General features: G+C 33.3%; 1 protein-coding gene across 6 annotated transcripts in view; it reads left to right on the forward strand.

The window, feature by feature from the left end:
• Nucleotides 1-26,785, forward strand: part of LOC123703430 (ankyrin-3-like) — a 153,804-nt gene extending 127,019 nt beyond the window's left edge. For 2 of the 6 annotated variants that reach the window (XM_045651418.1, XM_045651420.1), the window contains exons 20-35: nt 152-271; nt 4,344-4,451; nt 8,983-9,112; nt 10,312-10,500; nt 11,968-12,171; nt 13,034-13,182; nt 13,871-13,933; nt 14,466-14,592; nt 15,326-15,454; nt 15,754-15,846; nt 16,149-16,266; nt 17,671-17,783; nt 18,028-18,100; nt 18,174-21,392; nt 21,891-21,966; nt 22,656-23,595. In XM_045651418.1, coding sequence (XP_045507374.1) covers nt 152-271; nt 4,344-4,451; nt 8,983-9,112; nt 10,312-10,500; nt 11,968-12,171; nt 13,034-13,182; nt 13,871-13,933; nt 14,466-14,592; nt 15,326-15,454; nt 15,754-15,846; nt 16,149-16,266; nt 17,671-17,783; nt 18,028-18,100; nt 18,174-21,392; nt 21,891-21,966; nt 22,656-22,686 — 4,942 coding nt within the window. In that variant the 3' untranslated portion in view covers nt 22,687-23,595. Of the gene's footprint in view, nt 1-151; nt 272-4,343; nt 4,452-8,982; nt 9,113-10,311; nt 10,501-11,967; nt 12,172-13,033; nt 13,183-13,870; nt 13,934-14,465; nt 14,593-15,325; nt 15,455-15,753; nt 15,847-16,148; nt 16,267-17,670; nt 17,784-18,027; nt 18,101-18,173; nt 21,393-21,890; nt 21,967-22,655; nt 23,596-24,895 lie in introns of those variants that run through there. The other 4 variants (XM_045651419.1, XR_006752993.1, XR_006752992.1 and 1 more) reach the window with 4 other exon arrangements.

Raw genomic sequence — 26,785 nt, forward strand, 5'->3', positions numbered from 1 at the left:
GACAAATATCTGGAGATATCTATCTCAAGCATTTTCTGTTTCATTACACGACTTGTTACATGACAAGATGTTATTACCCCAAACCATACCAAAATATCTTCTCTAGTCTCTAGTATACAAATGCTCAAATAAAACAACCCACTTTTCCCAGATTCCTGGTGTCCTTCGTGGTAGACGCTCGCGGAGGAGCTATGAAGGCAAAGCGACGTGGTGGTGTCAGGATTATAGTACCACCAGCAGCGTGTGCCGCTCCCACTAGAGTTACTTGCAGGTAAGGGACAATATGTAAGGAAAGAGATTCATTGAAACACACACACACGTTTCTTAGTGTTAGAATGCGAAAGAAATAAGGTCAGACGAAATACGAAAAAGTTGAAGTAAAATATGATGTAATAATCAAACACACACACATACACATAAACTCACAAGTTTGCAGATCAGGAGCAATAAATTTTGATAGGAATAAGTTTAATTGTAATATAACACGCGATTAACGCGGTTTCATCTGCAAGCAAACCACGAGCAAATGTCTTAGTGACCCTAAATATACAATTGGTACTTTTTAAGAATCCAAAATGTATATAAAAAGCGGTGGCTTAAACCTGAAACAAACATACAAACAAACAGACAAACTTTCGTATTCACAATATAAATATGCATCTATCATTGTAATGGACTCTATTACCCTCCCACCTCCCATTTTATCTGGATAATAGGGAAATGTTACCCACGCTAAATTATCTAATCTTCAAATCAAGGTCAATACATAGATGTAACATGAGCCTCATTGTCTAAGGTATATTACGTAAGTGACCTTGCTGTTTATTATTCAAGCGATATTTTAACACGACATAATGGGTTGGATTTTTTTGTTGTATTGGATGGGCTGGATTTAATAAGAGGTAGGTTTGATAGTAAAGATCGCTCATCTTTAATTATAGAAATTGTTTGGTATATAATTGGTAGGACAGAGAAATCGTAAAGCGCAATCAAAGTTAAGTAATTTACTTTACAGTTTTTACGATAAAGTACCAAAAGCTATGGTAATATTATGTATTATATAGTTGAAGAAGGTAAATGTAATGGTACATTATTAAAAATATGTTATGACGATTCAAAACTTCTAGAAGTTCATTTGAAGAAGTCTAATTGAATAATTAATTTTTGAGTTTGAGTGTGAAGAGTTCACTGCACTTGCAAATGTTTTATATTATATTTTGTATCAACTAATATCAATTTAAATAATAAATAAGCTGTAACTACTATTTCAGTCATTCCCTATTAGTTCATCTTATCCCTGATAAAGTGTCAAGTAAATCTATAATAGGCAATAGCCTATATATAATGCGGATATATCACCACATAAGATTTATAAACCCCAATATCTCACACTAATAGAAAGAGGCAGGAATATCAGATATCGTAGAAACCTTCAAACTTATGACCCCTATTCTTATCACATGGTCACACTTCGTTCCCCTAATCGTGTGACGTAATATATGGTTAGCTTTTTATTTTGCCTATTCGAAGGATTGATGGGATAGGTTTTATTATCTGGATTTAATTAGGGATCCTTAGTTTCTTTAATAGGGATTTTTGTAAATAGAAATGATATCTAATGTTAAACCCATCGTAACTTTATTAAAAACTTATGAATAAAACATACCATTTACGAACCATTTTAAAATAAATACCTATATAGTATTTTCTAGGGTTTGATTTTAAGCGAGTATTATACATTTAGAAATTAAAGACTATTTAACGAATTTTAAACGCGATTTATTCATTATATTATTTTTCCCGACGTTTCAAACACTTTACAGCGAGCGTGGTCACGGGGAGACAGTCTCCTATAAACCTGTCTATTATGAATAAATCGCGTTTAAAATCCGTTAAAAAGTCTTTAATTTCTAAAAAAAATACCTATAGTTTAGGTGCGTCGGACTTTGGTATAGGTAGAATTCTGGAATACTTTAATTCAGAACTGCAAAGCGAGGCTTTTTTCACAAGCCCTTCTACTATAATTTCGAATACACCGCGAGACAAGGTAGCATATTATAGCAACACATTTCTGAAATGCATCATAAGGCTTGTCTCAAGTTTACTGTTTGTACTTATCGGTCTAAAAAATAAAAGTCTAAAAAGAAAACATATTTGTTACATTATATGATAATCTATAACGAAACTTACTACGTTACTAAGATTTAAAGTCATAGTGAATGACGCATAAAGCAAATCGATGTTTTTGGATCCATGCCACGCCTAATAACTGTTGCGAAAGAAATATATCGTGGACATGGTGTAAACATTGCCTATGTTCGTGATTCTGGCTCTTCAGATGAGTATTTGCTGAATAACATTGATTTTATATACGGATCCGATTTTGATATTTTTTTTTTTTTGTTCGATTGCCATGGACTGTAATTTTATCTTGCTCTTTCCAAGTCATCTTAGTCGGAAAAACTGACAAATTGCAATAAAAATTTCTGGTAGGCAACACCCATAATCTCTGTTATGGTCGTCTATAGACGACGCAATTTGCTTACCACCAGTGCGTCTGCTCGTTTGCTAAAACATCAAATACGAGGTGCTAGTAGTAAGATTTCTGTAATTAAATAATTTAACAAATACTCTAAACCAAGGTGACTCAGCGTTCCACCTGATAAAAAAGATTAAGTTCCCACCTAAATTAAATTTGATTAATTTAAATGGAAATACTAACCCGAGCTTCTTTGTTTGTAATCTTCCATTCCCATCGCTACCAAAATCTTGAGCAAAATAATATGTTTACAATATTATGCTCTTCAATTTTATGAGTTTGTATATTTTACCGATACCTTATCGCTTTGACGTAGGGCATAAATGGTTTTACTATGTTCTAATTCTAAAGCAAAGTATCATAAAAGCTAGGTATTACTGGGATAGTATTTATGTCGATGACATACAAAATAAAAACAACTTCTATTTTTAACGATTGTTGATGTTACCCAAAATTCGAGTGAGAATTAAAAATAGTTTACTACCTACCTATTACTGAACACTCATTAAACGCATAAGCTATTTCGACACAAGTTTTCACTATCGTTACAATGTATTTTATAAACAAACAGCCATAATTAGATTCAAATCGTGCCAAAACTTGGTACTTGGCATTAGCTTGGGCATATCGTTTACTTTTGTAAACGGTTTTCAAAAATTGATTGCCAATTGTGCTAAAGTGCACTTTGATTCGAGTGTCTCTACGTAATGTGATGTTGAGCACGTAGTAATTGTCATTAATGTCTATGAGGTTTATGAAATGTTTTTAAATAATGCAGAGTCAATAAATGCCTATAGACGGTGGTGATGGCATACCAGCAGGTGATTTTTCCCGCACCTTAAAATCAAAAATTAACAAGGTTGACGTCATTTGTATAATTTTGAACTGGTATTTAGGATAATTCCTTATGATTATTAAAAGGTGTATGTACATATTATTAAGGCTTGTATGTCTTTTCTATCTGGCCTTTGCAATATTTTTTCTAGAAAAAGTTAACCCTTATCTGTAATAATTATTATAATTGTTATTTCAGTTATATTCTATCAACATATATTTACAAATCCTTCATTTAATTTCATTACCACTGACCAAAATGGTCAATTAATCAACTATGGCCTTGAATCTTGTATCAGCATTATCTTTAAATTAAACATTTTACACTTCTACTATTACCTTGTTTACGTTAACGAGATAAAAAATACAAATCCTTCCTAATATGGAGAAGTGACATCATCATTGTGTCATTTAAATCCGTATTTATAAAGATGACCTGGTATTTCAGTAGTTCTGAGGATATTTCTTTGTTTTGAGAACGGTTGATGACTTCTTTGTCTTGCATTAAAGTTGGCACTTGTATTGTTCGCAAACAGCTATGTTTGTGTCTTGAGAAATCGATTGGATTCTTAAAAGTATTACTTACGTGTTCGATGAAAATGTAAAGCGTATTCATAGCGTTGATTTGGAACATAATCTAATAGAATCTAACTGAAGTCCTCAGTCCATATCATCAGACTTTTTGTATAATTGTGGAATTATAATACTCTAGTTCTGCTCGTTATAGATTTAATAGTAAACATATTATTCGATTGAAAATATTTTAAAACGGGAAAATGGGACAATACTGTGCACACACACACAGCACAGCACAACACAGCACAACAATCACAACACACACACACAGATCGACAATCTTTTTGCTTTAAATTTCTATGCAAAAATTAAGTAATGAGCAATATGTTTCTAGGAAAATAATTTTAAACTATCCCATTAACACTTTTATAAAGAAATCGTCTCCAACTTACAGAGCAGCCACACGGCGCGCACCAGCCGCAGCCCCACCACCGCTTATGGAAGGCGAAGCCCTAGCCTCTAGACTTCTGGAACTGCAGCCACAAGGAGCCAAATTTTTAGCGTAAGTTTCATAATTTCGTTGTAAGAAATAAACTATTATTTGTTTGATTTGTACTTATATGGTAATTGATGAAATCTGTCTCGAAGGACCAAGTTTTGATTAATGTAAGATAGGATTTTTATACTATAAAATTCAAAAACAGTATAAATCAAGTTTTGTTCTGCCAAATGGTTAAAAAAATGATAATAGTAGTAAATAACTTTACAGACTCAGAACATAAAAATAAAATAACTGTATAATAAGAACACAGCACCCAACTCGTTAAATAAAAATAATAACATTAATAATTCATAAGATTCATGGATCTTGATTTATTGTTGTTGATGATCCGTGAAATGTTTTTCTTTAGTTTATTGAGGAAATTAAAAAAAAATACTTGAAGTAAACAGACCTATTTTAACTGGAGTTAATTCTGTTATTCTTAATTGCTAAGATCGTGTGGAAATAATATTATATGCTTTGGGGTAAATGCGGTTAGTGTGGTCATATAAATAGTGTAATATTAACACGTAGCTATTGTTGTAATAAATATCAGTGTAATTTTTATTCTCACTACTTTTTGCGCATAAATGTCAAAGCGATTCTTGTAATGAAATAAAAACCGGAAGGAAGTTAGCGCGGAAAGTTTTTTTTTTATTATTATTAATATCTCAAAAAATTGCTCCTTAAATGCTCCATCAGAATCTGTAATTGCTCCACTTCTATAATTATTAGTTTATTTATAATTAATTTAAAAAAAAATCCAAATACTGAAAACTTGATTTCCCTATAGAATGAAAAATATTCACTTTTCATAAAAAAATTTTTTCCAAAAAAATTGCTCCCGATTTGCTCTATCATTTACAAAAAAATTATTTAATTTTGATAATATTTACAATAATTAACTGAAAAACTATGTTTGCATAGTAAACTACTGCGCTGTGACGTCATCAATTATTGTCGTTGCGACGCATAAGGGCCATATTTACATGTATCAGCACTGCAGCGATATGTATAGACCTTAATGTTTATGTTTTCTTATTTATATTATTCACTAGATTTCCGCCCGCGGCTTCGCCCGCATTTTCATAAGAAAACCCGCATAGTTCCCGTTCCCGTGGGATTACCGGGATAAAACCTATCCTATGTGTTAATCCAAGTTACGGTCTATATGTGTGCTAAATTTCATTGTAATCGGTTCAGTAGTATTTGCGTGAATGAGTAACAAACACACACACATCCTCACAAACTTTCGCATTTATTATATTACTAGCGGTCCGCCCCGGCTTCGCCCGTGGTTCATATTTCGCAATAAAAGGTAGCCTATGTTCTTTCTCAGGGTCTAAAGATTGTCTGTGCCAAATTTCATCAAAATCGGTATAGTAGTTTATGCGTGAAAACCATACATACATACATACAAACCTTTCCTCTTTATAATATTAGTATAGAAGTATAGATTAGTAGGATGGTATTACTTAAAAGGTTATTAATTATTATCATGTAATTATTTGGTTCTGATCACAGATCACAGAAACTAAAGGATTCTGATGATAAGAATAATAAGAAATAATTATAATTTTTGTTTTATTGAGTCTTCAAGTTAGGATTGCAGGTTCGAATGATAATAATTTTTGTATACCATCGTATATATTACATATAACATAATATGGAGACATTTCATCATGTCCACAACAATATCAAGGTTAGTAATAAATATTTCTACTATCAATTATCATCAAAGTATTAAATCGGTAATAAGTATTTTTATAATTGAATTTGAATTTCTGTTTACTATAAGAAAAATTAATAGGCACTTTTTATTTTAGGGTGTGAAGGGATTCAGTCAAGGAGTTTTAAATTATTGAAGAGTGGTAATTATTTAGAAGTAGGGTTCGCGAAAAAATTGAGCCCTACTTTTATATAATCACCTGAAAAATTTTCACTAGAGTATAAATAATAAAATATGTGCTAATTATAAAGAATTTTATTTTTGACAAAAGGTTTTACATACAAGACATCTGCGTTAAAAACAACCGACTTCAAACTTGCACTTGCAACATTTACAAATACAGACAAAAATGCTCATAAAATAAAATACTGGGCCTATCCTAATAAAATTTTTATGGGACCAATTCGACACCATCCCGCATCGAACAAAAAAAGAATCACGTAAATGATTTATTAAATAATTCACAAAACACGAAGATTGAATTTGATATTTTTGGTTTTATGACATTCAAATGCTTTATAAATATAAAGAATATAAACATTCGATCACGAAATTATGCGGGTTCGAGTCCCGCCTCGTGATCGAATTTTTTCTATTATTTATAAATTTATAAAACACGAAGATTTTAAAAATGTAACCAATGAACACAATCAATATTAGATTAATTGTAATGGTGTATAAAAAGTATTATGTCCTATGGAATTCTACTATGGGGCAGGGCAGCAGATATAGAAACTATATTTATCTTACAGAAAAGAGCCATTCGCTCTATATATAATTTACGTGCTCGGGACTCGCTAAGAGATCTCTTTAAGAATACTGGTATCCTTACTGTACCATCACAGTATATATTTAATAATATTTTGCATGTACACAAAAACGCCGACTTACACACAAGAGTAGGAGATAAACACTGTTATGGCACAAGGAACAGAAATAAAATTGAAATGCCATTTTACCGGTTAGCCAAAGTTAAAAATTCATTTATGGGTCTAGGTATACGCTTTTACAACAGAATTCCACATTGTATTAAAGAGTTTGGTAGTGCTAAATTCAGGTAAAACTCATGTAAAAAATATATTAGTTCAGAGAGCCTATTATAGCATTAAGGAATATATGGAAGATGAAAATGATATATTATGAAGTTAGATATAAGTTACAGATTATGTAATATTGACATGATTTTAAAAGAGCAACTATTTAATATGATTAATTACCTTAAAATGACATTAATAAGTTTTATGCTGGGAATAATAATATTATTATTTAATACTTAGTACTTACCTTATGTTGCTATTAATTATACTCTAAGAATATCTAGGCGCCATATTTTAATTATTGAGTTTTCATCTATCAAAATTTCAAGGAACAGATATTATTATGTACCTATTTAAATCATTCTTATTATAGGTATTTTTATAAACATTTCCCTACCCATCCCTAAACTCGTACGTTTATTCGTATTATTAAAACTTCAAGTAATTATCAATTAATTTGTGTTTCAGTCGTTTGTTTCATCTTTCGGTGTCAAGTTGCTATCGTTTGCGTTAGCGGGAACTACCTTTGCGGGTTTTCCTTTGAAAACGCGGGCGAAGCCGCGGGCGGAAATCTAGTGAATAATATAAATAAGAAAACATAAACATTAAGGTCTATACATATCGCTGCAGTGCTGATACAGTAAATATGGCCCTTATGCGTCGCAACGACAATAATTGATGACGTCACAGCGCAGTAGTTTACTATGCAAACATAGTTTTTCAGTTAATTATTGTAAAAATTATCAAAATTAAATATTTTTTTTTGTAATTGATAGAGCAAATCGGGAGCAATTTTTTTGAAAAAATTTTTTTTATGAAAAGTGAATATTTTTCATTCTATAGGGAAATCAAGTTTTCAGTATTTGGATTTTTTTTTAATTAATTATAAATAAACTAATAATTATAGAAGTGGAGCAATTACAGATTCTGATGGAGCATTTAAGGAGCAATTTTTTTGCAAAAAAATTTTTTATGAAAAGTGAATATTTTTCATTCTATAGGGAAATCAAGTTTTCAGTATTTGGATTTTTTTTAAAATTAATTATAAATAAACTAATAATTATAGAAGTGGAGCAATTACTGATTCTGATGGAGCATTTAAGGAGCAATTTTTTTGCAAAAAAATTTTTTATGAAAAGTGAAAATTTTTCATTCTATAGGGAAATCAAGTTTTCAGTATTTGGATTTTTTAAAAAATTAATTATAAATAAACTAATAATTATAGAAGTGGAGCAATTACTGATTCTGATGGAGCATTTAAGGAGCAATTTTTTTGGAAAAAAATGTTTTATGAAAAGTGAATATTTTTCATTCTATAGGGAAATCAAGTTTTCAGTATTTGGATTTTTTTTTTAATTAATTATAAATAAACTAATAATTATAGAAGTGGAGCAATTACTGATTCTGATGGAGCATTTAAGGAGCAATTTTTTGAGATATTAATAATTAAAAAAAAAAAACTTTCCGCGCTAACTTCCTTCCGGTGAAATAAAATCTTCTTAAACAAAAAAAATCGTAATTTTCGTAATATTCGCAGATACCCACACGACCACTATAATTCCTAATTTTACAAATTAATGACACAAGAAAAATAACATTGAACAAGTATAGTAAATTTATACAAGAAAAGTTATTTGGTCCTTCGAGCCGGATATTCATTTCAACTAAAACCAGTAACTTTAAATACGTCACCTATTACTTATTAGTCTAACATAATGATTATATAAACCCTTACACTAATAACATTATTATAATATATATTTATTAAATAAACATACACTTCCAGACCTGTGATAATCGAAGTCCCGATCTTCACGGCATCCTGTCCAGAACGAGAGATTGTCATCCTGCGCTCCGACACGGGGGAGACGTGGCAAGATCACTACTTGCACAACAACGACAATGCTATGATACAGGTGAAAATAGTTCTTATGGTGTAGGAAATAAGGTTTTAAATCATATATTATGCTTTGTTGATTTTCTTTATACGCCTGATGTATTTTTGTTTTTTAAGGGTGTGCATTATTGAAACTGAAACTTGTTAATGCCTATTTTGTAAACAAATAGGGAATTTGAATTTGTATTGTGTCCTAGCACTTAAAACTAATGAAATGTGTTGATAGGTGTGTTGTATAAGGGCGTGTTCATACGGATGTTCGGTGATATGTATTTTGCATGTATATGCGTGCATTTTTGTTTGTACGCAACTGTGTTTGATCAGAAATATATTTGTGCACGCATGTGTTTATTTGAGAGCGTGTGTATGGAGAGTACGGATTCGTGCGTGTGTGCGGTTGAATGCGTGGAAACATGCGCATTTATAACTTTCTATTTGCGAGTGAGTTGGAAAACTTGAGTGTGGGTTTACTCTAGTCTTTGATAGAGAAAAAATGTGTGCGTGTACTAGTGTACACACGTAAGAAGTGAAACTTCTTTATGACCTTATTTTTAAAAAAATAATTTACTATATGCATCTTTTATTAACAAGATGGCGCGTAACGGAAAAATGTCACGCGTAACAAAAAAATGTTACACTAAATTTTTTTCCAACCCCGATAAAGAAGTTTCACTTCAATAGACAACTGCGTTAATTTTAACTTAAATGTATTTATTGACGTGACACGCACGAAAAAACATGACTCATGCGGCGTTACCTCGCTCTGAGGCGTTCCGTGTAAGGCTTGAAGGGCAAGCGAGAGCGCGGAACTAGCGACAAAGAAGCACAATCGGCCTTAAGGCGTAGTCACGTTCAACTATCGTCAGTAAACCGACTTTACAGACAACCAACATTGAGATAATATTACTTCGTATGGAGGAGACACCACGAACAAAATCTGTGCGCCATTTTTTTGCTCTAAGTTTTAAAAATTATTATGTAGTTAGGTACTTACCGATGAAAGTACATAATTCCTTTTCACTTTTCCGTATTATTTGTATTATTTGTGCAATATCGTAACACACACGAAGGCATGTTTGATGCGTTTCACTTTAAAACAAATAAAAAATGAGCGTGCAGTTACGCCATATGGCGTATGTTGAGCGGAACATAAGTGATGTAGGCGGTGTCTAATCCATAATATGTATATCTCAATGACAACCAATTTTTTTTGTTCAGGAGGCGCTGACCCGCGAGCGGCAAGAGCACGGCACGAGCGGCGAGGCGCTCGGCGAGAACGGCGAACGCGTGACGCGCATCATCACGTGCGACTTCCCGCACTACGTGGCGGTGGTGTCGCGCGTGCGCCAGGAGGTGCACATCATCGGGCCCGACGGCGGCACCGTGTCCTCCGCGCACATCCCGCAGGTCTGTACACGCCTTTATTTTTATTTTATTTATTTATTTATTTCATTTATCAAACTCAAAGGTGACTGATATAGTGATCTATCAACGCACAGCCCAAACCACTGGACGTATCGGGCTGAAATTTGGCATGCAGGTAGATGTTAGGACGTAGGCATCCGCTAAGAAAGGATTTCCCGAAATTCTTGCGGGAACGGGGAAAAACGGGGATGCACGTACAAAGTCATGGGCGGAAGCTAGTTTCAAATAAATTTAATATCCATAAACACTTTAAACACTTTATTGTGCTACCAACATTAGAGTAGAAGGTACAAATAAAAACTTTAACTAGGATTAATAAAACAGAAGGCGGCGTTATTACTAACAAGTAATCTCTTCCAGGCGACCAACTCATTGTGTAAAAACATTAATTAGCCTTTATCTGGCTGGTGGGTACGCGCCTTTATATGGCGGAGGTACTGGTGGATACACAGCCTTATTTTGTTGTAATTACAGGTGGACACGCGTCCTTATTAGAACGAGTCGTTCCGGTGAACATACATCTTTATAACGATATGGCCTAGTCAACAAGATATGTTTATTAAACTTTAACATTTATATTCACTCAGTACTTCTTTTTCAATAATACTAAGAAGCCCTTGAAATTTGTGAACACTTGTAAACGATCGGTCTCTATATTCGTATTATTTTCAACGTGCAATAATGACAGCGGTATATAGGTTATCTAGCGCCATCACATCCACACTGGAAAAAATACTGCTATAGTACATCATGATAATCCTTCAGACACAAAATTGATTTTAAACATTTTCATCAAATAGATTATTTCACTTCTAAATTCAATTCCCCAGGGGAATACAGGTCCTTGAATGGCGACCAAGAACCGGACGGCACACTGTTGGACGCCCTCCCACTAGATGGACGGATGATATAGTTAAGACAGCTGGGCGCAGATGGTTAAGCAAAGCCAAAGATCGGCAACTGTGGCACAGTATGGGGGAGGCCTACGTCCAACAGTGGACTTATCCGGGCTGAATGGATGGATGGATGGATGGAAATTCAATTCAATTCAAATTATATTTCTTTGCAAGAATGTAGTACAAATTATAGACTTTTAAATTACAATATTAAGTGGCTAATACATTCTACCCATTGATTGGGTGTGCAAAGTTAAATAAACATGTAAAATGTTAAATAAACGTGTCAAATGTTAAATAAACGTGTAAAATGTTAAATAAACGTGTAAAATGTTAAACAAACGTGTAAAATGTTAAATAAACGTGTAAAATGTTAAACAAACGTGTAAAATGTTAAATAAACGTGTCAAATGTTAAATAAACGTGTAAAATGTTAAATAAACGTGTCAAATGTTAAATAAACGTGTAAAATGTTAAATAAACGTGTAAAATGTTAAATAAACGTGTCAAATGTTAAATAAACGTGTAAAATGTTAAACAAACGTGTGTACAGGTGCAAGCGTTGTTCCCCCCGCAAGCGCTGACGAAGCGCATCCGCGTGGGTCTGCAAGCGCACGGGGCCAGCCCCGCACTGGCGCGGCGCGTGCTGCCGCGGCACGGCGCCGTGTCGCCCGTGCTGACGGTGGAGCCGCGCCGCAGGAAGTTCCACCGCAGCATCACGCTCACCGTGCCGCTGCCGCAGCCGCCCGATCACAAGGTGAACAACTATTTTTTTTTTTTTATTTATTTATGACACTTTATTGTACAATACCAGTAATAAAAACATACACATGAAAATACTGTTTACCACGAAATTTGTTGACTCGACATTTGCCGATGCACGATCTAAATAACTATAAAGCAAGCTATAAAAAATAAATAGATAAACTTATATAATATTGTGTACTTAGGGCCGATTTTTCAATTTTTAGTTAAAATTTATCCGTCCAATAAAGTATTACACGAACATTTTAAAATGTCACCTGTAAACTGTCAAATACGGACAATTACGGTACATTTTTGAAATGGTAGTTTAATGTGTTATTCGATGAAAAAGTTTTAACCAAGGATTGAATCAGCCCTAAATTGATAAAAATACTACTGCATTAATATTTTCTTATACGATCCAAATAAAAATAAAATCATTTGAATGCCATATCGTAGCGTCAAACATGAATATGAAACAGATTTGGTATACATCTAACTACTAAAAATAGACTACATTTAATTATAACATTTTCATTACACTTATATGTTACGCTTAAAGATCGGAAATAAAAGACAACTTATAAAAACAAATATTTTTGAAGTGAAACTTCTTTCTTGGGAGTGAAAAAAAATTTAGTGTAACATTTTTTCGTTACGCGTGATATTTTTCCGTTACGCGCCGTCTTTTTCTTATCCCTGCCACGCGTGATTCTATTTCTGTAAAGTTGCATACCTATAGTAAATTATTTTTTGAAAAATAAGGTCATAAAGAAGTTTCACTTCTTACGTGTGTACACTAGTACACGCACAAATTTTTCTTTAAACTATCGTCGATACATAAGTTACCACTATTTAACTTAAATCAATTGCAGGTGGTAGAAAAACAATCGACATCGAACTTACGCCTGCTCTGTTCGATCATGGGCGGTCAAGCGCGAGCCGTGTGGGAGGATGTCACGGGTTCGACTCCGCTCACCATCACCGATGATTGTGCGTCATTCACCACCACGGTATCTGCGAGGTAATTATCAATTCTATTTTATCGTTTAAAGTGGTATAACAACGTTTGCTTACATTAAATCCTAGCTGTGCTCCGCGGTTTTACCCGCAGTGCTCCGCTACTGTTGGTCTCAGCGAGATGATATATAGATTATAGACTATAGTCTTCCTCGATAAATCCTATCTAACAACGAAAGAATTTTTCAAATCGGACCAGTAGTTCCCGAGATAAGCGCGTTCAAACAAACTCTTCAGCTTTATAATTTTAGTAGTATAGATAAATTCTCACAAATTATTACTAGTGTCACTATCGTCACACGCTACTATTATCACTAAGGGCACAAACACTATCACCACCATTACTATGTATCACTAGATTCATTTGTATAATTTATTTATTTATTTATTTAACATAATATTAATTCTTAGGTGATATAATTTACATTGATGCAATCATAAACTCATTCAAGTTTTTCTGTGCACCATAAGCCCACAAACCGCTACATATGTTTTAATACTTATTGCTAGCTCTTAATCTTAATGAGGGTACTTAGAAAATTTTTAGTGACGAGCGACATCGGTAATCTTGCTGGCCGTGTAAATGTTGCTTGTGTCGTTACAATTATAAATATACAATCATAAATATCACTATTAGTGATAGCACTACCTAATAATAATAAAATAATACAATTTTAAATAATTTCTTTCAGATTCTGGTTGATGAACTGTCAAAATGTCAGCGACGCTACGAAGTTGGCTACGGAGTTATACAGGTGAGCTTTAAAAGATCAATTTATTGGAATAACATATTGTGCCCTTTTTGTATCGTTTCTTCGCGATTAAAACCGACTTAGTTACTACTAACATTTTTATTTGAATATATACTGGAACAATATAACAACAATCTTATGTGTCCAGTAAATGTGTAATTTTATAGTTACCCGAAATATTAACAAAAAAACGACGTGTGGCACTCGGGGACTGCCACGGTAAAGCTATTGCATGCTATGCCTTCAAGCCACACCTCCGCCCGTCGGAGTGGGGAGCGTGAGGTTTTTTTCGTTACGGAATTTATCGATTCGGTCCCCGCGCTCAAGGCCCGCGATAGAAGCTATGCAATAGCTTAAAACCAGAAGTATCCTTATACATGAACTGTATTTTAATTTAAGTAATAATTCATTGTGTTTGATTGATGCGAGTATTAAACATGTAGAAATTATCTATATTAACGTATTTAGACACGATTTGTTCATTATTTATTACATATTTTCTACTCAAATACTTAAAAATATTATTTTATTTCAGACAAATGCTAGTAGTGCCATTCGAAGTGCGTATCGTGGTTTTGGGCAAACGTTTGGACGCGCTGGAGGGTCGCCTGCTCGTGCTCTATATTACGGACAGATACGCGTATGAAACTCTGCTGCAACAGGTATTTATTTCCCGTCCGATTAGGGCCCTTCTGGCCTCCTCCACTCAAGCGACAGCTCAAGCCGAGGTTCGTGGTCCCCGTCAAGGGGGGACGCCCTTGTGCATGTCGCTACCAGGGTGAACCTTCAGTTCACCCCCGCGTCCGCGTTAAAATGTAGAAGCCCTTCTGGCTAACATTGAGAAACACCATACAAAAAAAAAAAAAAAAGGTATTTATTTCTTTTCTATTTCTTCACTGTTTAACAAAACAAAAGCTCTTCTTCTCTCTTATAAAGCTTTAGCTTTAAAAAAAACGCTCTTGCTCTAGGAAAAGCATTTTTTCGTGATCTTTTTGTGTAAACGGAAACTTATATTCATTGTTGTTCTATATTAGAACATTGCATAAAATCGTTTCGAACGCACTAAAAACAACGATGAATGCTCTACGCATGTTCACACTAAAATAATTTGACATAGTGGGCTTAGAATGAGCATTACATTGAAATTCGCCGTTAAAGAACAATTACACAGCAATAATTATAGTTTTGTGCCTATTAAATACTTAGTTAATTTATTAATTTATTTATTTATTTATTAGCCTTAATCAGACACAACAATAGTAAACAATATGTGCATTTAAAAACTTAATTAAGACTCTGATGAGTCGACATCGGCAGATTGGTCTGTTCGCCCTAATTTGGCAAAGTTAATAATAATGAGTAAATCAATTAGTTTAATTATATACTTTATTATAGGAACACTACACAGAAATAGCGCATTCGACGTCCGTACGCTTTTTGGACGGCAAAGAAGTTTTTCTAGAGTTTTCTGGAAACCTCGTTCCGGTAACCAAGTCCGGCAGTCAACCGCTGTTTACTTTTGAGGTAAGAATATTTACGGCAATAATTATTAACATATGCGGTAGCCTGAAGCTATTATTTTGAAATCAAAGAACACCCATGAATTTCTCTAACATTATGTTGATTGACTACTTCAGAAGTGACACATTTTCAATCTGAGCTCATTATTTTATCCTCTTTTCAAATTCAAACTCAAACATTTATTTATTGAATTAGACTACTTATAAAACACTTTTTGATCGTCATAGCATTAACATTTACCACCATAAAGGAATTTCTCTGAATATAAAGGAAAATATTAAGATTTTGTTAAATAATTACAGGCGTTCAAAGACAACCGCGTGGAATTCACAGTGCGCGTCAAACACCACGAAGAGAGCCCATCCGGCAGGATCTATTTCATGAACGAACCTAAGGTAAGAAACAATCTATTATTTGACAAATTGACGTATGGAAAACAAACTAAAGGAGAGATAAATTACATAAAAGGCTTATGGATTCCGGGGTGATACAGGGCAGTATTCTCGGGCCATTTCTGTATTTAATGTATACCACTATAACTACAATTAACAATTTAATCATTTGCCATAAAGTGTTTAAAATTCGGTTTTTCAATAAAAAAAAAAAACAATAATTTTGAACTTTCATGAACAATGACCTAATCTATTGTATAATCTAATACTTAATTAAAATGAATAATAATCGTATATAATTACAGGTGGCCAAGGGTGAACAGTCCCAAACACCGGCATGTGTGCTTGACGTACAACTGCCTGAGCGCATCGCACCGAGAGCCGCTAAGAGCCAACTTGACTGTCTCAACCTCGACCAGTCCGGTAAGACATACATACATACACAAACAGACATACATAAATAATAATAATAATAATTGCCTTAACCGGCCGGCCAGAGTGGAGTCGCGAGAGCTTTTAGCTCGAAGGGTGGATGCGAAGTGTAAGTGGCGAGTGGGCACGTGATGCTGGACCCTCAGGGAGCGCGTGATCGTAGTTTAAAGTCCAGGGACGCCTCTCCACCCTTAGCTGCTCGCAATATGTTGCCCCCTTGTCGTACTGTTGCAGCGACTTATTTCGGGGGCCCATACAGTGAGAGGGCGAGTCACCACCTGCCAACAATTTTTTGCTATATCTTAGTAGAAAGGCAGGTGCCATAATCTTCCATAGTCCTTAATTCCGGTCCATTAACATCCCATTCCATAGCCCAGTTTATTTTGTTTCCTTATCTTGCAATAGTCCTACATCGGCCGTGGACTGCCCAGGGCTGTATCTCTATAGTGCAGTCATGGGCAGGCTGCGGCTGGTGTCCCACAACACAGTAAAGTTCTCGAAAGGGCCTCTGCGTGTTGGATCCGTGTCCCCACGTAAGCCTTCCAAAGGACCGGGTACTTTCCTTATGATGGTACCCGTGTATTATGGAACTGAGATACATAATAATAATAAAAATCTTTATTTATCCATACCTTCAATTACACTGTGTATGCCACTCAATTTATATAAACACAATACTTAAAACTATGGACATTATCGTCTAAACTAGGCCGAGCCAGTATCTTAGACGATAATATCTTCCCACTATGTAATATAAACTAATTATTCACAATAATACAAGCGTGATACAAGCGTTAACAAAGTTACAAAAATTATCATAACAAAGACGGTAATTTGACATTTGCGTACTTAATAATTCTTAGAATAATGGACCTTACTAACCGATCGTTAAAGACGAGTAAAACAACAACGAAAGTTATGGACTTAAGCTCAATTTTACAAAAAAATATATACATACAATCTCAGCAGAGACACTGACTCACACACATGCCTCCGCCAACCCGTTGAGATGCACATACACACCTCGTTCAGTCCAGTGAGATGCACACACAAATATACAGTCTTATACGTACAATCGCAGTAGAGAGACAATAACACACACATGCAAACACTAACACAAACGTATACATACAGTCGCAGCAGAGAGATACAAACACGCAGTTATAGTCACATCTACAATCAAAACTTAGACTAAAAAATGGCCTATTATAACCTATGGCTATGACTATTACAATACCCCATTCGAAAATACACACCATCATATACATAATAAAAACATGATGTTGAAGAAGTTTTAATTTTACGAAGAGTTACTTGTATTTCGTATGAACTAGCATTTCAGTGATATTTTCTCTCGGTCATAATATAATATTTACTTGAATAAATTATTTGCAGGATTCGACGCATTAAAAGACGAACTGAGCTTCCATTGGGGTGACCATAACCACAGTATCGGACCGCCATCGCTCCACACACACCACGAAACTTCACCACAACTCAACGGACACGTGAGTTCACTATAATTATACTTAAAATTATATATGCAAGGGTTATGCTAATATTCAATACATTTATACCCCTATTTAGTACTCCATTACGTTTCTAGAGACCCAAACAATATGCCTGTTGTCCTGTAGTCTCAGCCCATTTCGATAGAATAGTCTCAATTACCATTGTGCATTAGACATGGGTTCGATTCACAAGCTTGCGCTCATCCGCCATTAAAATACATTAAACTATTCCATTTTCTAGGACAAAACCATTGCAAATGGTAATGTGAAATTCACTACTAAGGACGCGGATGATGTGAAACCCAAAGTTCAAGGTAAATATATATATTTTTTTATAAATATCTAAAAAATGTCAGTCCATTATTAAAAACGTATTTATTTTTGCAGTGAACGGTGACTCAGTGCACGTTGATTCGAATAAAGTGAAAGCAACATTCGATTCAGATGAAGACAAAACTCCAATGAACACACTGGAAAAAGGCAAGAAGAAATCAGAAGGTGGCTTCTTAGGAGGCCTCGCTGATAAAGTAAAGAACGTTTTTAGCCACAGTGAGGAGAAGGAAGACAGTAAAGAGTCATCGCCCAAACTAGAGCCTAAACCAGAGCCCAAACCAAGAGAATCTAAAGATAAATCACCGCCGAAACCAGCACCGAGGATCATCAATGAAGATCTGCTTGAAAAAGTCGACGATATGTTCAAAGACTTAAAAGTCAAACCTCACGTACGAATCGATGAAGATGCCAACAATGAAGTGTATTTAACAAAATTAATTATCGACGATGGAGATTCTCCGAGTATAAAGGAAAAGACTGAAGAAGTTTATGAGCAGTATGAGAACATGCAACCCGTTGAAACTCCCTTGCGTAGTAAAAAAACGGATCCATTCCAGTTCTATGACGACTGCTGCAAAGGACTATACAAAAAAGGAGAAAAACATAGCCACGAGGAGACTTCAACGTTAGCTGACAGAATAGAAAATGTCAATTTTACCGTGCATGAGACCATTCAAGAAATCGCTGATAGAGCTGAAAGCGAGTCCAAAGATGTTTTAGATAAACTTTACAAAGAGAAAGATAATCTAAAACAGAAAACGTCTGAAGTGCAAGATGATGTATCTAAAAACGGAGACAACTTTAAACACGACCTTGTCATCGTTGAGGAGACATTGAAGAAAAATGTTCATGATGGGGAAGATAAATTGAAAGATGCCATCAAAGAAAAATCTGATAAAGTTGCTGATACAGCACAAAATATAGAAAACGATGTTGATAATTTAACTTCAGATGTTCGTACACAAGCGACCGCCGAAATTGAAAATATTAAAACAACAGCTCAGGATATTGTTAATAATCTACTTAATCAAGCTGATTCAAAACATAAAGACCATAAAACGCTTGTAATGGACTTTTTAGCCGCTGAACAAATGGAAGCTTCTAAGTCATTAGACGGTGTAACCCAAGATTTAAAGAAAGAAGTAAAAAATAAGGAAAACGATCTTGTAAATACAGCTGAATTAATAAAGGATTCTACCAAAGAAAAAATATCAGATATAGGTGAGGACTTGAACAATAAAGTGAACAATATAAAGAAAGGTGCTAAAAATAAAATGGATAATATAAAAGAGGCAACCGATGATAAAGTGAATGAATTGAGTGATGCTATTGACTCTGCAAAGGAGAAAACAGGAAAAGCAGCTGAAAATGTAAAATCAAAGGCTAAAGAAACTAAAGAAAATATAAAAGCTGAGGGCAAAAAGAAATCAAAGGAAGGCAAAAACTTTTTCACAGGACTTGTACACAATATATTTGGTGAAAAAGAAAAAGTTGAGGATGAGGTGAAAAATAGTGTATCTGAAGGCAAAAAATCCGCTAAGAAACTATTAAAACAGGCATCGCAAATGAAAGAAGACGTTGAAGAAACTGCAGCTAAGAAACAAGAACAATGTGTTGATTTTCTTGAAAATGAAACACAAAAAGTAAATGATAAGAAGGAAAAGGCTATTAACAAGGGTAGTGAATTAATTTCAAATGCACAAAATACGGCTGAAGGTATTAAGGAAGATATACATGATACAGCTACATCTGCAGCACAAAATGTTCAAGCAGATGCTCAGGCAGCTTTGAATAATCTCGAACAATTCAAGGAAAGAGTAAGTCACGATGCGAACGAACAAGCAAGTAATCTAGTACAAAATATTGAAGGTAAAAGGAATGAAATAGCCGAAGATCTTTATGAGAAAAAGCAAAATGCCGTAGACAGTATACATTCAACAACGGATAGCGTAATAAAAGACATTGAAAATAAAAAAGAACAAGTGACACAAAATGCACACGAACAAGCTGAGAAGCTAATTGAAAATGTAGAAAGTAAAACAAAGGAAGTCACTCAAAATATCGAACAAACAAAAGATAAAGTCGTTGAAAATGTTCAAAACAAGACAAGTGAAATTTTGGATGGCATTCAACAGCAGAAATATCAATTAGGGAGTGCTAAAGATGATTTAATAGAAAATATTCAGAACAAGAGTACAGATATTTTGAACAGCGTAGACAATGCCAAGAATAACGCAGTAAATGAAGTGCAGGCTCAAAGCGCTCAAGTAATTGAAAATATTACCAAGGAAAGGGATGCAGCTATTCAAGCTGCTCAGTCGAAAAGAGATGAAATCGTTGAAGACTTACACAATAAAAAAGACGAATTTACTTCAGCTGTTCATGATAAAACAAATGCAGCTGCAGACGCACTTACAAACACACAGACTGTAGTAGAAAAAGTCGTGGAAAAGAAAAAGAACGATTTAGTAGACACTGGAGATTTTATTCAAAACGCAGCCAGTAATCATATGGATAGGATAAGACAAGAAGCAGAGAGCACTACGGAAGATATAAAAAGAACGGCAGAGGAAGCTATTAACGCGGCGGCACAAAAGAAATCAGACATTCAAGCTGATATTAGCACGAAATTTGAAGGAATTAAGAATTCTGGCAAAGATAGCTTAGACAGCGTGCAACAGGCTGCTAGTGAGAAAGTTTCACAAGCTAAAGAGTCAGCGCAACAAGCGTTCGGTCACGTCAAAGATTCGTCCTTGGGCGCTTTCGGTTCAATCGAAACCGCGGCAAAGGGCAAAGTGAACGACGTCGCCGACAACTGGGAGGATCTGCAAAGTAGCACAAGGGATACCTTCGCAGAGATGAAAGATGAGGTTCACGGGTTGGAAAGCTCAGCGCAAGACACTTTGCATAGCTTACAGAGTTCAGCTGGAAACACTTTTGACAGTTTAGACGATTCAACGCGAGAAATAATAGCAGATGTACAAAACACGACGAACAAAGCAGGAGACGCTTCTACAGAACTATTCGGCGGTGTCAAAGATTCCTTCGAAGGTTTCACGATAACGGCGGAAAATAAACTCGAAGACATAAAGGGTGCTGCGAATGAAAGGCTAGAGGAAACTGGGCAATCATTGGAAAAGATAGAAAGTGACGTCACTGAGGGTGTAAAGAAAACAGGATCGAATGTAGCGCAAGGCGTGACGTCAGAGGTCGATAAGTTCGCGAGCAATCTCAACGATTTGGGCAATACTGTGTTTGGATCGTCGGGGAAAGGTATGTTTTTGGCTGTTCCTTGTAAATATAATAACAGTTAATGAAAGACAGTATTAAGCATTTAATATTCAATCGTATGTTCATGAAAATAAAGTCGTAATTTGAACATAATTCGTAATTGCCAGTGGAATGTAAATAACTCGCATTGTATTGCACTAAATCGCACTTTTTCACAAGGCATTGGTTTCATGTTTAGCATTGATGATGTTGTTAAGTTCTTTGTTTAAAACAACATTATTTTACGTGATTAATTTTATGTGCATTAGTTTGAAATTTTAAAGACTTTGAACAGAGTTTTTTTTGAAGATTAAAAATTAACTTAACGTTACGTTGCTTTTCATTTAATGATAATAATAAAAATAAACATGATTTTTTGTTTTTGTGAAGTCCTAACTTTTGACCTAACGTTTTTTCTGTTTGTTTTGTAATAACTACATATATTTATTTTTTTTAATTTGATTTTCAGTACTTTTATTTAATTATGAACTTTATTCACAGGTTTTATGAAAGATTCAAGTAAAAAATTGCTTGAATCAGAGAAATCACAATCGTCACCACACAAGAAGGGCTCAGGGTAAGATTTTAAATTATTATTATAGATTACTTTACTTATAAATATAATTATTTTTACATTAATGTATATAACAATTCAAATATCGAATTGCACAACTAATTCACATGAATCATGTCAATGAGACACTTAAATTAAATGTTTTTTATTCAGTTCTCAATAAAATTATCTGAAGGCATTTTTATATAAAACGTTTAAAGAATTATATTCGCGTGTTGAAGTCCTAAATAAGCTTTAATAGTTCACAGAATAGTTATAGTCGTCGCTTAGATTGTTTTAATTGAGAAACTAGAGAAACTAATACTTCAGAAGATAATTTTACGTTATCTAATATATAAAATTCCCGTGTCACAATGTTAGTTACCGTACTCCTCCAAAATGGCTGGACCGATTCTCATGAAATTTTCTGTGCACATTGGGTAGCTCTGAGAAACGGCCAACATCTATTTTTCATAACCCTAAGTGATAAGAGTAGGGCAGAACAACGTTTGCCGGGACAGCTAGTTTTGATATATTTTTTTATTTTAAGATGAATTAAAAATCTTCATTATGACACTAAAACATTTTGTGGTATACTTATCCGTGCTAAGTTTATATAAAAAAAATGTTTTATTTAAAAATGCCTTATTGAGAATTGCATACAATTCAAATGTTCCACATTGCCTGCGTCTAACACGTGCACCGGCTTACAGAATACCGAAACTTAAGAAAAAGAAGAAATAAGCAGCGTGCGAGCGAAGCCGAACGAACGTATGAGTGTAGATTTAATATTTATTGTTGTTAATTGTTCTGCGGTTTGTTTGTTTCACGGATTATTAATAATAAATTCGATAATTAATGAATAATTGTATGAGAATTTTCGATTGAATCGGAAAAATCGTGAATATATTCTTTTATCAATTGTTTTTAAATCATGTTAAAGGGATATACTAATAATTGTTATATTTTTCAAGTGTTAATACAGTAAGGAATTGAATAAAATATACCTATATAAAATCGTAACATCTCTATTGTATTGTATTTTAAATTTCTTTTTTTATCGATGGTCCGTGAAGCAAATAATTGTAAATTTTCTATATTCTGTTAATTTTATGACGTGACGTCATACGGACATAGACTCTTAGACTATATACTAGTATGGCGTCCAATTTGTTCGATAATATTATTTGAAGAGATTATAAAAGCCATCTCCAATGTACAAAGAAGTACAATTAATGTAGTTGCGGTTTCATAGAAATCGCTTTTTATTAAATCGACCTTTTATTTATACAAATAATCAAGTTTAATCTTGCCTCTATTAATCATTTTGACATTTTATTCAATCGTAATATATTATTGGCTTTAAGGCGACATATTGTTTTTATTTGCAATTTGTGAAATAGTATATTTGTGTTGCATAATTTATTTTAACTAAGTGTACCGCTTGTACAGTATTCGACAGGAATTGTTTTTTATAAGTTTCTCAATTTTGACTTTATACTATGGATTCAGCCATAGCTTTAGTTTGAGATCTGCTAGGTTATTTATTTTTATACTGTGTCCTATTTTGTCTTTCGTAATTATTAAATAATAGATATGACGCGATTTTATGTGCTACTTTAATTATTTGAGAATAAATATTAATTGAACATTTTTTGTTGTTTTTTTAGTACTTTTGCGTTTTGTTAAGCTTATTTGCTTAGTCTATGTATATGTCTTGATTTTGTGTTTGATAAAAGAACATTACTTATAAGAAAAAAGAGCGTGTGTGCCGAGTGCACACGTGTCTGAAGTGAAACTTCTTTGGCAAGATTCAAAGATACCAAAATCGTCACCTTACTCAATGACGTGACGGTATTGTCATGACGCGACCTTGAAATTTTACTCATAAAGCGCCTAAAGAAGTTTCACTTAAAAAAATACATTTTTAACTATGGTTGAAATACTCAATAAGATCTATATTTGCAGCATATTATGTTAAAATAATCCGACATTATCTACAGATGTTTGTCAGGTAAAGTAATTACATGATTCACATCACCAACACATGGTGTCACACACGAAATATCACTCATAAAAGAATTATAATCGTAACTTTGGTTAACAAATGAGATTTAAGAAAATCTTTTTTTTTTATATAAAAAAATTCAAACCCTTTTCATCATAGTACAATTTATATTTTAAACAAATGATTTTCAATTAGAAAAACTACACTGAAAAGTTTCGTAGAAAAATGCTTTTCTAAATTTTATGAAAACTACAACAACGTACGGTCTTAGAGATCTGAAATTGGTTGTTCAAAACAGAATGTTTCTAATTATCCATAGTTTATTTGAAAAACAATAATACAACAATACTAATTCATTTAATTATGTTTCAAAGTACTGTTGTTAAGATAAAACGGTTAGATCCCAGATCTCGGCCCTATTTACTATATTACTCGGCTATATAAAATAAACAGATTTTTCTTAAACATCACGAATCGTTTAATAAAAAGCAAAGTTACGAATATATTCTATGCCAGAGGTACATGTCACAAAGTCGCCTGTCACTGCATCTTGCACGAGTCGCTTGGGTAAGTTATTTTGCGCTATTTTATCATTTTTTTCACCCAATTTTTCACATAAATGTATTATTTGTGGTTAAATAAATGCTAAACCAGGAAAGTCTAAATTTGGTTATTATACAGTTTTGAAAAAATACCGTATCTATATTATAGAAGATTTATTCTATGATCTAGTAATTTAAAATACGAGTAAATGCGTTTATAAACTCTCTTTATTATTTGAAAATGTTATAAACAAGACTTAAATTTTTTTTCATTTCTCAATGTTTGAGCATCTCAAGTTATGTGAAATTTTCCTGTGTATAATTAGTAAGCGTTTGAAGGTATTTTGTGAGTTACATTACACAAAAAATGGACATGATGTTTTAAATGCACATTATTTTACAGGTTTTTCTCAAAGTTGCGCCGCAACCACTGAGCAACGGGAGCGCGATGGCGAATCAATTGATAACATCTACATAATTTTAAATATTAAAATTATAACTTATTCTTCCAAATAATGTTAAAATTCCCACGAGTTACCAGTCTTGTCTCCGTGTTTTTAAACGATACTCAATTTTAAGTCGATTTAAATCGATATGAAGTAATATCAATAATCTAAAATTGTATTGCCAGTAATAAACTCAACTCAAAATTGAGTAACGTTTGAGAATTCGGTAATATGGTGCTCAAATCAACTAAATATATAGTGTAATGTTATTGCTATGCTCCTAATGATATTGAAATAATCATAGAAAATAGATTTTAAATTTCTAAAGCATTAGGTTTTTCCAGTATTGAAAATTCAATACAACGTCTACAAAACCATGAGATAATACATAAATATATTAATTTATATACTTAAATCAAGAATCACGTATCTGTATAGAACTAAATGATATAATTATGAGTTTTATATAAAAATAATATTCCAGTAGTACATATGGTGACAATTGTTGGTAAAACACGTTAATTTGTTTTATATTTATCATAATATTATGTATTGCATATTGTTACTAAAAATATTAATTAGTCTATGGTAAGCTATTTACCCAGAAATTGTGTAATGTAATTGATTATTGACATTAAATTGCCAAACTTATTGCGTTTATTCAAAGAAACACTAAAATATCCTTTTCACTTATCCTGCACCTTTAGATTAAGGTAACGTTGTAAAAGAGCGTTTGGGTTATTACGAATGAGGGTAGTAAAAAAAAATTTTTTTTTCTACACGTAGGTGCTAATTTTTGCTATTTATACTGTATTTTTTATCCCCGATGCAAAAAGAGGGATGTTATATTATGTTCTAGATATGATTTTGAAAATCGAACTACCCTCTTAAAAGAAAAAATAATTTTCCAAGCTACCCTACATTCGCAATCACCCAAATGCACTTTAAATTAAATATTATATTTTCTAAATATTTTCTTGTAAAGGTGAGATTGTTGATTGGATAAGAATTGGTGTTATTGTGATTTGCACAAATGCGTGTTTTCAAGGCCCCAATTCGAAATTTTTGAGAAAAATTTGCCCAAAATTAAATGAAATTATCTAACTAATGGTAGATTACAATTACTGAAGTACAAGTAAGGAAATAGTCGCTTCATAGACTATGTAATGTAGCCATAGTGTTTAGGCTGAAGCCTTACTTCATGAGCCATTAAAAATGTATAAAAACTGTTATGTATTTGTTTACTTGTATCATTTTTAAATCTTAAACGTTGTTACTATGTGTTATATTTCGACAAAAGGCCATTTTGTTATAAGAAAAATCATAAAGAAACCTTTATTTTATATCTATATTAAATATTTGATCTGATTTCAAAATAACATTGTAATCAAGTCCTTACGGGCAAGTGAGATTGTGAATGACGCTATATTATGTACTCAGAGTACATTTTATCGTTGTACCTTTAAACTATGTACTTTTGTATCACAAAGGAATCGTAAATTTATTTTTAGCTAATTAGCTTCATAATTTAAATATTCTAATAGTTTTACCAGATTATGAGGCTTTCTTATGTACATCACATAGATCGATATTCTAATATTCGTTATTATTTCAACGATAAACTTTCGGCAAAGACTAGTTTAATATTCTTATATATAAAAATGAATCGCAAAATGTGTTGGTAAGCGCATAACTCGAGAACGGCTGAACCGATTTCGATAATTCTTTTTTTATTATATTCCTTGAAGTGTGAAGTGAAGTGTGGGTATGTGTGTGTGTTGAAGAGAAAACGTAAATATGTACCACGGGTGAAGCCGGGGCGGACCGCTATAATAAAAGTCAAAAGT

Source organism: Colias croceus, chromosome 26 (assembly GCF_905220415.1).
Source record: "Colias croceus chromosome 26, ilColCroc2.1".
NCBI classification, from domain to species: domain Eukaryota; kingdom Metazoa; phylum Arthropoda; class Insecta; order Lepidoptera; family Pieridae; genus Colias; species Colias croceus.